Raw genomic sequence first — 16,753 nt, 5'->3', positions numbered from 1 at the left:
TACTGGGTGATCCAGAGAGTAAACTTTGTGGTGATCGTGAGTCTGGCATGTTCCAGGCTGCACTCCAAATCCTGTGCACAAATCAGTCCAGCAAACCCTTACCCTGCTGCAAAACGCGTTCTACCAGGGTTTCCACCTCTCAGAAGTAAAGGGAAGCCCAGAGACGTTAAGTAACTTACCTGTGGTCTCACAGCTAGCTGATGGCTGAGCTGGGCCAAATGTGCTTCTCCAGCCCACCCTCTCACCCCCATCCTGCCCCTTCTGTGAAGACCCCCAGGGTCTGCGAACAGCTCAGACGCTCTTCTCTCGCCTCTGGCTCTGGTTCCCCCACTAGAAGCCCCCCAAACCTGCAGCAGCAGCAGCAGCAGCAGCACCGTGGCTTGGAGACTTCGTAGACGTTCTTAGACTCTGTCCCAGATACTGGCTCAACTGTGGGGGTGGGGCGGGCTAGAGGTGGGAGAAAGGCCGGGGCACGGGGTGGGGGGTCATCCAGAGCTTCACTTTCACCAGCTCTCCCGACGGTTCTGATGTAGTGTAAGCTCTAGAAGCCCTGCCTGGTGCCTTCCCACGTCCTCCTGGGGAAAGACACATCTCCTCTTGGTCACCCAGGCTGAGTTCTGCGCTCTGGCGCCTGTCCTTGCAGAAGCTGGACCCGTTTGTCACTGACCTTCGCCAGGCCTCATCCCTGCTGCAGGCTTCCATTCAAGAGTTTGAGAAGGGTGACCCCCCTGGTGGGGTGCAGGTAAGCTTCTATGCCTCCAGCATACCTCTAAGTATCAAGAGCGCTGGGAAGGGGACACCAGGGTGGTCATTCTATTTTTCACTTTGTCACTCAGATAGTAGATCTTGGGCATCCACCATGTGCCCTGCACTGGGGACCCAGCCTGAGGAACCGGCTTGCCTCTGCTCTGGTGAGGGTCATGATGCAGTGGCAGAGTGGCCATTTGCAAGGTAGTTGTGAAGGACTGGGGATGTAGATCAGTGGTAGGACACTTGCCTGGGATGCAAGAGACCCCGAGCTGTAGCATGAATCTTAAAAGGTCTTATTAATAAAAAAACAAACCCGGAGCTAGGTATTGGGGTGAATGCTGAAAGATCAGAGAAACAGAACAGGCCACAGCTAACCTCGCCTCACCAATTCCTCAGCTGAAATAATTTCCTCAGACTGGAAGCCTCTGAGTCCTCATCTGAATGGATCTCAGCTGAACTGATACTCAAAAGCCAAAAGCTTAACCAGGCTCTAGTCCTGGTCCTCACGCCTTATATACCTTTCTGCTTCCTGCCGTCACTTCCTGGGATTAAAGGCATGAGTCACCATGCCTGGCTGTTTCCAGTGTGGCTTTGAACTCACAGGGATCTGGATGGATCTCTGCCTCCAGAATGCTAGGATTAAAGGTGTGTGTGCCACCATTTTCTGGCCTCTATGTCTTTCTAGCGTCTGTTCTGTTCTCTGACCCCAGATAAGTTTATTAAGGTGCACAATATATTGGGGGACACAATATCACCACACTGAGTTGAAAAAAAGGGGGGTGGGGAGATAGTTACGAATTGTGTCAAGTGCCATAGAAGTGGTAAGAGTGAGGAAGGTGAGTGGTCATTGAAGAGACGGTGTTTAACTGCGGCCTGAAAGAACATGTCTTTGAGGGAAATGAGCTCCAGGCAGAGAGCGAGTATGTACCAAGGCCCTGAGGCAGGATACAGCTGGAGGTTTGCGGAGCAGAGGAAAGAAGAAGGAGCTGGCCCAGGAACTGGGCAGTGAAGGCCTGGGGAGTTTGAAGCAGGGCATCATAGGATATGCCCTTTGATGTCCTTTTTTTGCTGTAGGGGATGCCAGAGGGCATCAGAGAGCTCAACCAAGAGTCTGAGATGGGTGGTCCCAAGAGAGGATGGAGCCAGGACCAGTGAGGTTACCATGGTGATAAGAGGGCCATAGCTTCAGAAACATGCTGGAAATTAAAGGGCAGAATTCCTGGAGATGCTTGGATACCCAAGTGGGAAAGTTAGGCTCTATTGGTGTGCGGAGCCTGGAAGGCTAAGGGGAGCGTGGAGATTGGGACCTCAGGACACCCTCCTATGTTGGCAGGAGGCCACCAGGTGCCTGAGCAAGTCCAAGGATCTGATGGAGGCTGTGCTGAGGGACCCGGGCCTGCTGGCTCTTCAGAGGGAAGGTGGAGCTACTCTGGCCAGGCTGCAGCAGGAGGCCAGCAGGCTGAGCACCAACCCTGAAGTCAGGTATAGACAATTTCCCGTCCTTCATTCCCCATCAGAGCTTAGAGGTGGGGCTACCCTGTGAAGGGAACGCATAGGGTGGGTCTAGGGACACAGCTGCCTCACACCTACCCTCTGAGTCTTGGGGATAACCTCACCATCCCCGCCTTTGTCTCTGGCTGTCTTCAGCCAGGAACAGGCATTTGAGGACCAGCTCTCCTGTTTCCTCCCTCCACACACAGACTGTCCTTTTCCAATCCAGACTCTGGTCCAAGCCTTTCAAGACTCGTCTCATTTGTTCCTGGCAAGAACTTGGTGCTGCCCACGCCACTCTTATTTGGCAAGAAGATGAGACTGAGTACTGGGAAATAGTAGTCAGGCCCACAGGAGCCCGGGCTGAGACAGCTAGGTAGCTAACCCTGCAGGCCTGCCTTTCCCACGCTCAGCCTAGGGGAAGGACCTCAGGAACCACAGGTGGGTGACAGACCTGACTGGACGGCACCAGCTTCCCTGACTGCTGGCAAGTGAAACCTCCTCAGTCTGAAAATCGATGTCCTGCCTGCTGTAAACTCAGACACTCTGGGGAAATTACACCTGGAGAAACTTGGCTGCATCCACAGAACAATTGAAACCATTGTGCAGAATTATTTTCAGGCTGTGTGTAAAGACATACCTGAAATGCAAATGGACTTCTTGTTTAGACTGAAGTCCCATTGTCCACATGCCTCATTATATATATTCAAATACCCTAAAACTGGAAAAACTCCTCAATCTGATATGCTTCTGGGCCCAAAGAAGGGATGCTGAGCATGTAACTGAATTGGTCAGTAATTAGAAATATTTGCTCTAGTAAGACATAGGTATGTATATTTGAGAGCCAAATGCAAAGCTGATGCACACGCTTAAGAACAGCTTGTGCATTGAACCAACGTTCGATGTGTGTGTGTGTGTGTGTGTGTGTGTGTGTGTGTGTGTGTGTGTGCATTGTTCTAAAGAATTGTACATATTAACTCATTTAATGCCCACTTTTGAGGTGGAGCCCAGGAGTCTCCTTTTGTTACAGTAGGGGAACCTGAGACTCAGAAAGGTGGACTGAGTATCCTAGGGTCACACATCTGGAATGTGGTGGGGGCCAGGAAGTAGATAAGGCTGGCAGAACACATCACCTTGAGATGCACACCTAGACGCCGGGGGCAGGTTCATGCAGGTGGAGCCGAAACAACGGGCCACCTCCCGCCCCTCACACTGCCCTGTGTTGTTACCCACCCTGCTCCCCGCTTCACCTGCCTCACCCAACCCCTCCGGTCTACCAGAGGTCCCTCCAGACCTTTGAGTTGAAGCTCCACCAGGGGGCGCTGTGGGCCCACGCTCGCCGCGGCCCTTCCCTGTTCAATGCTGTCCCTGCAGCCCTCTGGGCTCGCCCTTCCTTCAGGCATCTTGGGCTTTCTTCTGATGTAGGAGCCGGGACGGGGGATCCCTCGAATAGGCAGCCTTTCCTTCCATCATCTTTGTCTGAAAACAGGCTCCCCAGGGCAGTTGTGGGGAGGCTCCAGGTTTCTCCCTTCGCCGAGCATCACCGAGGGAAAAGTTCCCTCACAAACCTGCTTTAGATCCTCTAGGGCTTTGGCCACTTTAAAAATGCCTTGCAGGGCAGGTGGGCCCTAGGTTCAAGGTCACCCTTGGTCACATAGGAGATTGAAGCCAGTTTGGGACACTGAGACTCTATCAGAGACAAAAGACCGTCATGGGTTACAGTTGCCACCCTCTCCTGCCCTTGTGTCCTGCAGAATGGACGCTGGGAAGACAGGGTGGTGCAAATGTGTGAGCGCCAGCCAGCGCCTAGTTCCGGGCACTCCACTGAGTGTTTCTCATGAAGGAGGGAAGGTCCCCTGGCTTCCCAGAACCCCCAAGCAGCACTAGAAAGTTCCACGGCTGGGGCCTCATGCAGCGGTCTGGAGTGGAAGCCTCTGCTTCGATCACTGTCTACTCACAGCCACTCGGGGCAGTGGGTTCTGTTACCATTCCCACTTTACAAACGGGCAACCAGAGACCCCCAAAGTGGTGATGTTGCACCAGGACCTACACTAGCAGGTGGTGGGACTGGGATTCAGACTCAAATCTACCCAGCTGGCTTCCTACCCTGCCGATTTCCTGCTGCTTCCTCAGTTTCATAGCTGAGGCCCAGAGTGGGCTAGGGATCTACTTCAGGTCACACAGCAGGTCAGTGGCTGGCAGCCCAGCTGGGGCCACAGATGAGGAGGGCAGGCCCAGGACTGGTGAGAACACAGGGAGGGGCGTCTTCTTACCCTCTTCTCCTTCCCAGGAGCCATCTGACCGAAGCTGCAGCCCTGTACAACCTTGTGGATGACCAGCTTCACGTCCTGGTCACTGCGTCCAATCACCTCCTCCGAAGGCTGGAGCTCCGTGTCCGACTGGGCCACCTGGAAGCTGCCATCCACCAGGTGAAGGGGAGGCTACTGGGGGGCATGGTGCTTTACAAGGGTCACTTTGTTCCGGAGTTAAAACATCAGGCTGGCAGCCCTTGGTGTTGGGGTCAAGGCTGAAAACATGCCATCCAATCAGAGCTTCAAGGATTAAATTATGAACACAAGGGCTGCACTTATTGAGCGCCGACTGTGTGCATGCCTGGACTAGACTATTGTGAATATTCTTGTCTTCCAGTGTGGTCTCTTACCAGTGACAGAGGAGCTTTTGGGATTCCCCACCTCAGATGGGGAAACTGAGGCCAGGCAGATACCACCTCCTGTGGTTGCACATCTGGAGTCTGAGACTAGAGCTGTTAGTACGCCTTCACCTGGCTTCAGTGCTTAAAGCCAACACACCCCTGTCTGCCCTGGGCTGGGTCATCCCTGCTGGGTACTTCGTTTTCTTGACCCTCAGGTCACCTGACTGCCCAAGCCTCTGTGTCCTCATCTCTAGCCTTGAGTTTTACAAAGTGTCTTTGCCATTATCCCCAGAGCAACAATGCTGTATTTTCTTTCCCTGTTGCTGTGATAAGAAACCCTGTCTCGAAAAACCAAAGGAAAAAAAAAAAAAAAAGGAGTACAGTCCATCACAGTGGGGGGTCAAAGTGGAAGGATCATGATGCATCCACAATAAGGAATATACAGTCCAGGATCCCAGCCAGGGAATGGCACCACCCACAGTGGGCAGGTCTCCCACTGCAATTAATAAAATCGAGATAAGCCCCAGAGGCTAGTCTCCTAGGTGATCCTGCATTCTGTCAAGTTCAGAATTAGCACTGTCACAGGGAGTGTCTTAGTTAGGGTTTCTATTGCTGTGAAGAGACACCATGACCACAGCAACTCTTACAAAGAAAATATTTACTTGGGGTGGCTCGCTTACAGTTTCAGAGGTTCTGTCCATCATGGCGGGGAGCATGGCGGCCTACAGGCAGACATGGTGCTGGAGCTGAGAGCCCTACATCTTGCAGGCAACAATAAATGAACACACTGGGCGGTATCCTGAGCATAGGAAACCTCAAAGCCCACCCCCACAGTGACACACTTCCTCCAACAAGGCCACACCTATTCCAACAAAGCCACACTTCCTACTAGTGCCACTCCCTGTGAGATTATGGGGGCCGATTACATTCACACCACCACAGGCTCAGGGCACTTTCCACCATCTGTCCCTCTCCGGCTGTTCGTACTTATCCATTATCCATTGTACCACAGGGCCACATAATGCCGATCCATTACCACCCATACACTGAAGCAAGGGTCGGGCAGTGGCACAGTGAGTTCTTGGTAGACCCTCTGCCACAGGCAGTGTTTCTCCAGTCCCAGTTACACACCCCTGAGACAGGGAGCTCATTCCCCAGAGACCAACCTTTTATGACCAGGTGACAGTCAGTGGCCAGACTGACCTAAGCCTTGCCTCCCTGTGACCTCATGCCACCTTGGCTTCATCCCACGATCGTACACACAGAGGGTCTCCTGGTGCAGGGCACTCACAGTACCACATCCCCTCTGGGTTGAGCTGAGGGAGGCCATTGCCCTCTGACATTTGCAGAACGCAACCACACGCTTCCCTCCTTGATTCTCCTGCCCTGCATTGGGAGGGTTTCCATCCATCCAGGCCCGCAACTGACTGAGGACAAGAAGGCTTTGGCCCCTCAAGAAGTCGAGGGGTTTAGTTTAGATCCAGTGTTTACACCGTGGACCTGATGAGTTTGAGCCACAAAACCTACGTAAAACACTGGGTGGAGTGGTGTACACTTGTAATCTCAGCGCTGAGGAAATAGTCGGGAGGACCCCAGGGGTTCACTAGCCAGCCAGGCCTAGCCTGATTGGTGAGTCCCAAATGCCAGTGAGAGACCCTGGATCAAAAAAAAAAAAGTCAGAAAGAAAAAGAAAAAAGAAAGAAAGAAAAAAAGTGGGCAGCTCCTTAGGAGAAATTCCCAAGTTGACCTCTGGTCCCCACACACAAGTGCACTCACATACACCCACCTGCACACATACACACATATGCATGCTTGTACAAGTCCATGCATGTAGACACACACAAGGAAGCAGACAGTTGGCCCAGGATGGCTCCTTGGTCACCCATCACAACTGAACCACTGTCCTCCGCCCAGGTCAATGACTGGATGGAGCGGGAAGGAAGCCGGTGTCTGCAGGCTCTATCCCCTGTGGATATATGTGCAGAGACAGTGGAGAAAGTCCACGCCGAGTTTGAGGATTTCTTCCTGCAGGTTGCGGTATGTTCCAGGGCCCAAGATGCCAGAGGTCATTGAGGTGGGGTCTTTTGATCTCAGATGCAGGGGTGGGAAAGTGCAAGGGAGCTTCCAGGGGCAGCGAGGGGACAGCCTGGACCACAGAGCAAGGGGACATCCTGGACCACAGAGGCATCACCTTAGGTTCTGCCTCCTCCAGGAAGTCTTCCAAGACCAAGTCCAAAGGAGTCAGAACCTGCAAGGGTTTCTTAAAATGCAGGTACCCAGGGCCCAGATCTTGACCTCCTGGGTCAGCTTGAAGAGACAGTCAGGGATGCTGCATTTGTGATGGACACAGGATGCTTTGGCCTGTCACTGCCCTAAAGGGACTCCCAGGCAGTAGAGGATAGGACTGGTCTGGACACAGCAGAGAGGACTGTGGGGGATCCAAACCTCTGACCCAGGCTTAAAATCACAGAACCTTCCAGAAGAATGTGAAGGCAAAGGCCTGGGCTGTTGGATGCATCAACCTTTGACTGTGGGCTGAGTTTTGTAGATGGGGAAACTGAGGCTCAGAAGGCCACAGTGGCTCCTGACTGCTGGGTGGATCCTCAGGCGGGAGCTGAGTGGATGTCCTTTTCCCACTCAGGCCCAGTATCGCCAGGGCCTGGAACTGTCCAAGCAGGCTGCGCAGTTGGGAGCTGAAGAAGGGGCAGGGGAGACAGGGCTCCCAGACCTGGCAGCCTTCGCCTCCACCCAGCAGGCCTTCCAAGCCAGGCTGACGCATTTCTACATGGCGGCCGAGAGGCAGCGCACTGACCTGGAGACCCTGCTCCACCTCCACCGCTTCAGAAAGAAGGTGAGTGAACCTCATGGCCCATCAGAACAAACCCACATCCTCCCGTGGCCTGGACACAGCACTAGGGGCCTCGTGTGGCAATCAGGGAGAGGAAGCTGGAGTGGAGGCAAGTGTGTCCTGGCCTGAGGATGTGCCTGGGTCCTTCTGCAAAGAGAGGCAGAGTGGCAGCTGGATCCCTTATCCGAGTAGGCAGGGTGAAGATGAGGTGGAGGTGGTTAAGCTAGAAGGGAAGCCTGCCTGAGCACAGACCCTGTGAATGAGCACTTCATACTTGCCTGCTTCTGGGTGAGTCCGGGCCACCTGCATTGTGCCCATTTTACAGAGGAGAAAACTGGGGCCCAGAAGAAGTAAGCTACTCAGGTAGGATTAGGCAATCATTGAGTAGGATTTGACTTCAAAGTTTCACTCCTAAATGCACATAACCCACCCACTCCCCATTTTCTAGTGGAAAAACTGAGGCCTATGGACAAAAAAGAGGGCTAGGTTCTAAAAAAAGAGCTGGGTTCCAGCTGGACAGGAAGTCACATGACTGACCACCCTATGCCCTCAGCTGCCCCTTGAACTTGCCAAAAGGGACAGAGCATGGGAGGGGCTTGACCCCACCCACCAGCTGTTGGGTGGCTCGGGGCATGAAGGGACAGCTGGGAACATGGGATGCTTCAGAGGGCAGTGGGAGGGACCCAGACAGCTCAAAATGCCTGGGGACCCGGAGGACAGGGCTTCTCTGTCTCCTTGGGTCAGGGACAAGGCAGGCAGTTGTCAGCAGTGGCAGTGAAGGGGCACTCTGCCCCTTCCTCACCCTGGAGAGCACAGGAGGGCAGCGTCCGGGATTCGGCCCATGTGGGCTGTGTGACCTCGACAGCTGTCCTCACTTCTCCGAACCTCAGCCCCTGTTCATAATGTGATTGGCTAGTGCTAGTACGGGGTCTCTAGTGCCAGGCTCCGTTCTGATCATTTCCCTGTTACACCAACCCTATGCTGAAAACAGAGAGGTTGAGTGACTCACCCAAAGTCACAGAGCTGGCTGATGGTGGCACTGCAATTCAAACCCAGATCTTTGGCTTGAATGTACTTCCAGCCAGGTGGTAGGAGAAGCAGATTCAGGCTGCAAAGATGGCTCAGAGGTCATGAGCACTAGCTGCTCTTCCAGAGGACCCAGGTTGGATTCCTAGCACCCACACGATGGCTCACCATAGGCCGTAACTCCTGTTCCAGGGAATCCAACACGCACTTCTGGCTTCCCGGGGCATCAGGCATAAATGTGGTGCACGAACATTCATGAGGGCAAAACCCTCACACATGGAAAATAAAATAAAAATGTTGAAGGGAGAAAAGCAGATTAAATTTGAGGAACCCCTCAGAGCAATGTGCCTAGCGTCAAGGCCATCTGGAAGCTTCTCTTCGCCCAATGACTGCTGCCCGCTTCCTCCCTGCTGCCTTCCCAGAATCAACCCAACTCCTAGCACTGAAGCCTTTGCACCGGCTTTTCCCACTGCCTGGAAAGCCGTTCCTTGGCCAGAAAAGCCGAGGCTTGTCCTGACCACTACACCTCTGGGTTGAGCTCCCTGAAGTGGCAGGGCACTCTTGGTGTCCTAGCCTGAGACTGGTAAAGAGAAGAGAGCAGGCTGGGCCTGGGAGAAGGCAGCCCTCCTCCTCAGCAGGAAGAGCAGCATGGGAGGGGGCAGGCTGGACCATCCGTCCCCCTGTCCACCTCTGGCAAAGTCGGGTCAAGGCTGGACGCTGCTGCCCTGACCATTCCTCTATGTGAGGAGGAGTTGGAGGTGGTGTCTGAGTCACTGGGCATGACTGCCAGGCTTGGCTGGGAAGATGGGGACTCAGACAGGGCTCTACCCAGGTGGGGCGCCCGAGTGCTGTGCCTTCTGCCCTAAATAATCCTAACTCGATTGGCTGCTAAGGGAGATTTATGGCGCCATGAGTTCTGAGTGCTACTGTGAATATGAAGCCATTTATCTAAAGACGAGCTCCCTTAATGCACAGAAAAAACGCCTCCTTGCAGCAAATGGTTCTGCTGTCCCCTGGCCAATGGCTTGCTCTTGGCCCTAAATTAATGGAGAGAGAGATTATCCTTTGCATCAGCTGCTGTATCGTACAGTGGGGGCAGCGGAGCGGGGGGGGGGGGTGTCGGGAACAGGCAGAGTCACATGATGGGCAGAGGCCCAGCTGGTGTATGAGCTGTGGGGCCTGCTGGACTGATTGCCCTCCCCTGTCTGAGCCAGCTTTCCTTTGGGTGCAAGGAGGCAGGCTGGATCCACGATGGGATCCCAGCTCCCCCCTTACTGCACTGTGTGACTTGGAATAAGTGAGTTCATTGCTCTGTGCCTCAGTTTCTCCCTCTGTGAAATGGGCTACTAATCTAGCTCACAGTAGTGACCTGGGACACTCATGGAACCAAATAAACAGATGACACTCTGGAATGTATTAGCAACGCTCCTTCCTCAGTGTCTCAACTCCCCCGACCCCATCACCCCACCCCGGGCTGAGAATTAAACTAAGGCCTCAAGCCTGGTAGGCAACCACTCTACCACCGAGTCACATCCCTAGCCTTTTTACTTTTTATTTGAAACAGGGTCTCCTTAAATTGCCCAGGCTAGATTTGAACTCACTCTGTAGCCCAGGAAGGCTTTGAATGTATCATTCTCCAGCCTTGACCTTTGGAGTGGCCAGAATGAACAGGCTTACACCAACAGGCCTAGCTACACTCAGTTTGCGTGTATGTGTACCACGCGCACGCGTGTGCCTGTGGAGGTCAAAGGGCAACCTCAGGTGTCAGTTCTCACTTCCACCTTTTTTGAAACGGTCTCTTGTCATTTGTCACTGAGCATGCCGTGCTAGCTAGCCCTAGAGCTTGTGGAGATTGTCTTATTTCAGCCTCTCATTCCACACCAGGAGCACGGGGATTACAGTTGCAAGCTCCCCTGTGAAGCTTCACGGGAGTTCTGGGGATCTGAACCCAGGTCCTCATGCTTGTGCCCCAAGCACTTCCCCCACTGAGCCCTCCCTCTCCCCATCCGGATTCTCGGTTCTGAAGGGGGCTTTCCTGGTCGTTTCTACAGCTCCTGCTTTACATCTGCCCCGCTGGCCTGTGGGTCTGCTAGAAGGGGCCCGAAGAGCCCAAGGGTGCTAGAGGCTCTTTGCAGGTGGCAGGGGTATGCATCCGAGAAGAAAGGGAACAATGGTCATCACAGTCTCCAGGCTGTGCACCTAACAGTTCAGTCAGCCACATTGTCTCAAATTCTCCTGCTCACAGGCTCATCTTGTCTTCACGGAGCCCCCACCTCCCTTCTCCTTTCTGTCCTTAGGTGTGCCGGTTCCACACGGACTGTCAGGACCTGCTGACCCAGCTCAGGCTGGGCAAGAAGACTTCGAGGGCCAGCCCTGGGGACCGGCTCCACCTCCGCCTCCACTGTTACCTGAAGCGCCTGGCGTCTGAGTTCCAGATGGAGAAGCTCCTGGCCATGAAGCTCCAGGTGACCTCCCTGAGCTGGGCTGGCCTGGGCCAGGAGCTGTGGGAAGAGACCCAGGAGCGACACCAGGAGACCCAGAGCTTGCTGAGGAAGGCACTGGCCTACTGCCCATGCCCAGAGGCCACTGCTGCCCACCCAGCACACACAGATCGAAGCGGGACAGCAGCTAAGGGCCAGGGTCTGCCTAGAGAGGTGGCCTCCAAATGGGACAGGTCCCTACAGGACTGTCTGGCTGCAGATGCGTCAAGATCCCACTGGTCTCCCCATGTCTCCCAAGGGGAACAGAGCAGAAACCTGTGGGCAGGCCTACCACCCCAGGAAACCGGCCAGACTGTCGACACCGAGGAAGGCCGAGGTGCCCCCAAGCTGCCCGAGCCCACCCTGGAGCGGCTCCTCGCCTCTCTCTTTTCCTGGCATCACCTTCCCAGACAGAGCAAGGCCTCTCACCCAACTGGAGGCAGCTTTTCCTCTGAGGGCACAGACTCACAGACATCCCTGGAGGACTCACCCCACACAAGCCCTCCTGCATCCCTCTAACTGGATCTGAACCATCACGTTAGCTCTGGGGACTGGGATAGGACCAATGGGAGGGGTCTGCTGAGCCCATACCACCCTATCAGACATGGCCGTGGAGCGATGTCAGGAGGACCACCTTCTGGCTCCAGAAAACCCCAAGATGATGGATTGTTACCCACACAGAATAGTGTCCGTGGGAGTTAGAACCCAGACTTAATGAAAGCACATTGGGCCATGACTGCAGGGTCTCCTATGGCAAGGCTGGCTGGGGCCACCTTTGCAAAGTCTTACCCAGACTGCCACTTGGGGTTCACATGGGTAACAAAGTAGTGGGAGGGGGGCCTCTTGCCTTGAGCCCCAGGGTAACAGACCCTGAGACTCTGCATTTGGCGGTGACCCCAGGAGCCTCTGGGAAGAGGGTGGGAAGGAGGGGGAGGGAAATAAAGGACATTTGTCAGGCAAGCTCCATCCTGCCGAGGTCTGCCAGGGGACAGCAGGGGGCAGCAGTGGGCCTCATAGATGCCCATCTAGAGGGGAGGCAGCCCTCACCGCCTACCTCAGGAGCTGACTCTAGTGGACAAGGGCAGGAACATGGCAGAGGAAGAAACTGCTTGACAGAGCTCTCCCCAGGAACCCGGCTCCCCAGCTCAGACTCAAGGAACCAACCACTTGGGATCTTGTCCTTGCGTTCCATAGACACCTCCAGTTCCCACGGGGTGTTACTTCACCCCCATGTCCCCCACATTCAGTGTCAACCGCCCAGTGTCATGGGGGGCAACAGAGGAGGGGAGTGGTGCAATCTTTGAAAGCAGGTAGGGGTGGGTGCAATGGGAAGAGGACTATTAGATCTACAGCACCACGCTTTTTACAGGGCTGGCGTAGCGCCCCCTAGTGTCACCTCTGAGCGCCGACATGTTGCAAGGATTCACAGGGCTCTGGATCAGTCTTGACTACCAAGATGGCCCGCTGGCAGCCCTGCCTGAGTTTTTCAGGCCCTGAGAGGAGGGTGAAATACCTGCTCACCCCCACCAGTGAGGCTGTGTCAGGGGAGAGGGAAGCCTGAACCAGGCTTGGGAGGATGAGGTGCCACGGGAGATGTCTCAGCCCCAAACAGCTTCAAGAATCTTCTCTGAGATTCAGGATTTCTCCAAGCATAGCCTGAGGCCTGCCTGCTTCAGAGCCACCAGTGAAGGTGATTTGTAAGGAAGCCTGCTCAGGGAATGACAGCCCCTCCACAGCACACACTAAAACCAGGCCCCGGGGCCTGGGGGAGACTGGAGGCCGCACTGGGGCCACCTGATCAGGTGTTCCAGGCCATTGTCCATTCTGCTGACATCACAGATTGCCACAGGCTGTGTGACTTACAATGAGAGCTTAGGGGACTCACAGTTCTAGAGTCTGGGAGTCCAAAGTCCAGGGGCTGCCTCTGGTGAGGACCTTCTTGTGTGCGAGCATGGCCTGTAGATGGAGCTTGTGTGGAAGAGGAGGGAAGGGTAAACATCCTTCAAAGAGGGCCGCTCCCACATTCATCTCACAGGAGGACAGTGAGCACCCGTATGACCTTTCTACCTCCATCTCTCAAGTTTCCAACACGTGAATTTCAGAGGACACTTGAAACCTAGGGTGGTTCCCTTGGGAAGTTCTTGGGGCTCCAGGTCCCAGGCAGCTCAGACTTTGCATTCCTCTCCCAGGCCTTGCATCCAGAAGGCTGACTGAGGATGCTTGAGGAATTTGATCAGCCATCTCCATCCAAGCCTGTCACCTCAGAGGGGGGCCGAAGGCTCTTAAGCTGTTGTTGCCATAGAAACAGCATCCAGCCAGTGGAGACCACAGGCAAGGAGCAGGAAACCTGGGGAGCAAGAAGGAAAGCTGACTTCAGGGAGACCCACAACCACTGCTGGGAATGACTGGGGGGAGAAGGGATGAGTGAGCCAAGGATCTTTGGGTAGGAGGGGACCCCAAGGTCTTACATGTCCTCCTGTTTCCAAAAAGAACTGTACCCCAACTATTGACCTGCTCCTGGCAGCTCCAAGGGAGAAAAGGTGCAGATGTGGAATACGGGTGAATGACCACATTCAAAAACGAGGAAGGGCTGGGAAGATGTGTGGAGTGCTTACTGAGCGAGCATGGGGACCTGAGCGTGGGGACCTGAGCATGGGGACCTGAGCGTGGGGACCTGAATGTGGGGACCTGAGTGAGGATTCCCCAAGCATGAAAAAGCTTGGTGTGGCTGTGTGTGTCTATACCCTGGAGCAAGGGGGTTGAGACAGGCAGGCAGATCCCTGAGGCTCACCCAGCCAGCCTAGCTGAATCCATGAGCTCCAGGTTCAGTGAGAGATTCTGTACCAAAAAGCAAGGTGGAGAGAAAAGCCGCTGTTGTCTTGTCTGGCCTCCACCTGTACCAGCGATGGCTCCCAAATGCACGTCCACATGCATGCAAAAACTCAAAGAAAAAAAACGAGGAATCAGCTGGTGTTTCAGTCCCATCCAGCTTAGTGCTGAGATCCTAAAAAAAAAAAAGAAAAAAGAAAAAAAAACCTCTGCAAGGCTCATTGACGAGCATCCCAACAGCCCCGTGGAATTGGTTTTAACCTCCCATCCTTTTCCTAAGGAGGAACTCAAGACTTCCAGAGGCTTGGGATGTCTTGTCCAGCAAACGACTGAGGTGGACCTTGCATGTGACACTGAGGTCTTGGCCACCTGCGGGCAAGCTGGGGTGGATTGCTGGGTCTCAGTGATCGTGGATTTGTGTCCTTTGTATTTCCGCTGTCCCTGGCCACTGGCATGTGCCTGGGGGCCATGGGTGGGCTGATGTGGTTCTCTGGGTGGCACTTACACCAGGGCCTCTGGTAGAACATGAGCAGATTTAGAGGACAGTTAATGATGAGGACCTGGAGTTGACTGGCCAGGCTGCATCAGTCACAATCTGTGTGTCCTTGGCCAAATGAAGTACCTCTCTGTCTCTTGGTTTCCTTACCTAGAGAGTGAAAACCACAAGACCTCAGAGGCTTGTAAACGTTCCCTAAGTTGGGCTGTGGGAATTCCTCAGATAGGTGCTGGAACATAGTAACTGCTCACTAAATGGCATCAAGACTCAGGCTCTGGCACCGGCCCCGCCAGCCCCTGTTTTTGTTATGAGGAATATCCAGGAAGAAATCTCTCCAGAGCCCTGGCAAAGTCCCCTACTGACTCCCAAACACTGTCACTCCCAATCGCAAGGCTTTCCATGTTTTATGACTCCCCAGTTGTCTCTTGAAGGCCACAGGGACCTAATTTATTGGCAAGGTGGGAACAAGTCGAGGAGCTGCCATGCATGGGAGCCGGGTGACTCCAGCTTCGAATAGCAAAGCCATGCCCCCAGAGACTGCTCTGCGAGAGCGGAGCTGTGGTGTCCCGGGACGTAAGGCAAAAGTTTGTAACCCGCTGTGGGGGAAGGAAAGTAGAGTTTACAGGGACCCCTAAGTAGATCAGTGATGTGACCAATTATCTAGTTATCTCAGGACCCCTCCCCCCGACCTGAGGGAATGGGAGGCTGGGCACAGGTGAAGGAACACAGCCCGAGATGTTGGGGTGAACCCCAGCAGGTGGCTCCTTGTCTCTGATGCTCAGACTCCCTCATCTATAGAATGGGTGCTCTGGGTGGATGGAAATCCTTTCCACCTTGGAAACACAAGGCCCTGGCTTTGAACCCAGGCTCACTAACCTGGTGCTCTGAGCAGATGGTTACCCTCAGTTTCCCCCATCTATGAAATGGGTTGACAAGTCTGCTGGGTCAGGAAATTGATGTCTGGATCCCTGAGCTCAGCACCAGGCCTTCCCTTTCTGTAGGTGTCAGTCTTGTGAAGGCGGAAAGCTTTTAGAGTGAGCTGGGCAGAGGTAGGGGCAGAGGCAGGACTGAGCCCAGAGAGAGTAGAAGAAGCATTGCATGGTGCTCTCCATCTGGCTGTTTCCTCAGCCCTGATGGTGCCACAGCCATCCTCTGAGACACTTCCATTTCCCAGACAAGTAGAGGGATGCCTGGAGATGGGGACTTGTCCAAGGCTGAACAGCTGGGAGAGGGATGGAGAGGAGGAAGCTCTGATCTAGACCTGTCCGATCAGTGTGGCATCTGGGATGGCACGGAGCCTCTACCGGAGAGCGCCATTCCACTCCTAAGTAGGCAATGCACACTCTGTGCCCACTAGCCACTCACTCCAGATGTAGACGGGACAGCTGGCCAGGGTCACAGCACAGTCTGCCCTCAAGTAACAGGGCTGCGCTGTTCCCAGGGGCTGTAAGCTGGCTTGCTGCCCAGGACAAATTGTCCAGCCCGGAACCCCACCCTCACCCAGCTAAAAAATAGCGCTATAGATGTGAGCCAGCAGGACCCTGAGGAGGAACTCTGAGGACAGCAGCACCCCTGGGGTGTGGGTGGCTCAGGAGGGTGAACACTGACCTCCTCAGTCCTCACTGCCCCCATCCACGAAATGGGGGTGTGGTGCTGTGATAGACTCAGAACCTGGCCCCTGGACTACAGCTTCTGAACCTCAACAAGTCTCCAGAGGGGTGAGGGGGTGTTCAGAGTGTAAACAAGGGATAGGGCTGATCACCAAGCCTCAACATCCCATCTATGGGCCCAAGGAGGACTGAGGGGCCAAAAATCACACTGACTACCTACGGCCTGTGACTCAGCAGCCATGGCTGCCTTCTAAGAGCTCTATAAAAAGCCCAAGGCCTAGGTCAGGGGGTTGCCACAGGCTGGACACTGGGGAGTTGAGGAGGGTGGAGAGCCCAGCTGGGGCACAAGGCTCTTAGCCCCTTTGCACTTGTCTTGCTCTGCCATAGGTCCCGTCAGGCCATTCTTCTTTACCTTTGTAGTGGTTCTATATGTGTGAGTGTGCTCCCAAGTTCTGCGATCTGTCTCGACAAATTGACGGAGCCCAAGGGGGCAGGGCGTGGGACTCCTGACTTACAGCTGTTTGTTCAGAAACACAGATGACAGCTCAAGGCATGTGATAGGCATCCAAA

General features: G+C 54.4%; 1 protein-coding gene across 2 annotated transcripts in view; it reads left to right on the top strand.

The window, feature by feature from the left end:
* Window positions 1-14,181, top strand: part of Kiaa1755 (KIAA1755 ortholog) — a 39,522-nt gene extending 25,341 nt beyond the window's left edge. For both annotated transcript variants that reach the window (XM_052724680.1, XM_052724679.1), the window contains exons 9-14: window positions 644-742; window positions 2,084-2,232; window positions 4,532-4,670; window positions 6,809-6,931; window positions 7,536-7,745; window positions 11,066-14,181. In XM_052724680.1, the coding sequence (XP_052580640.1) occupies window positions 644-742; window positions 2,084-2,232; window positions 4,532-4,670; window positions 6,809-6,931; window positions 7,536-7,745; window positions 11,066-11,767 (1,422 nt within the window). In that variant the 3' untranslated portion in view covers window positions 11,768-14,181. The remainder of the gene's footprint in view (window positions 1-643; window positions 743-2,083; window positions 2,233-4,531; window positions 4,671-6,808; window positions 6,932-7,535; window positions 7,746-11,065) is intronic.
* Window positions 14,182-16,753: the final 2,572 nt, after the last annotated feature.

This window comes from Peromyscus californicus, unplaced genomic scaffold, assembly GCF_007827085.1.
Source record: "Peromyscus californicus insignis strain IS unplaced genomic scaffold, ASM782708v3 Scaffold_7__1_contigs__length_154581171, whole genome shotgun sequence".
Classification (NCBI taxonomy): Eukaryota; Metazoa; Chordata; class Mammalia; order Rodentia; family Cricetidae; genus Peromyscus; species Peromyscus californicus.
Note: the sequence above shows the minus strand (reverse complement) of the source record. Positions and strands in the feature narration are given on the sequence as shown.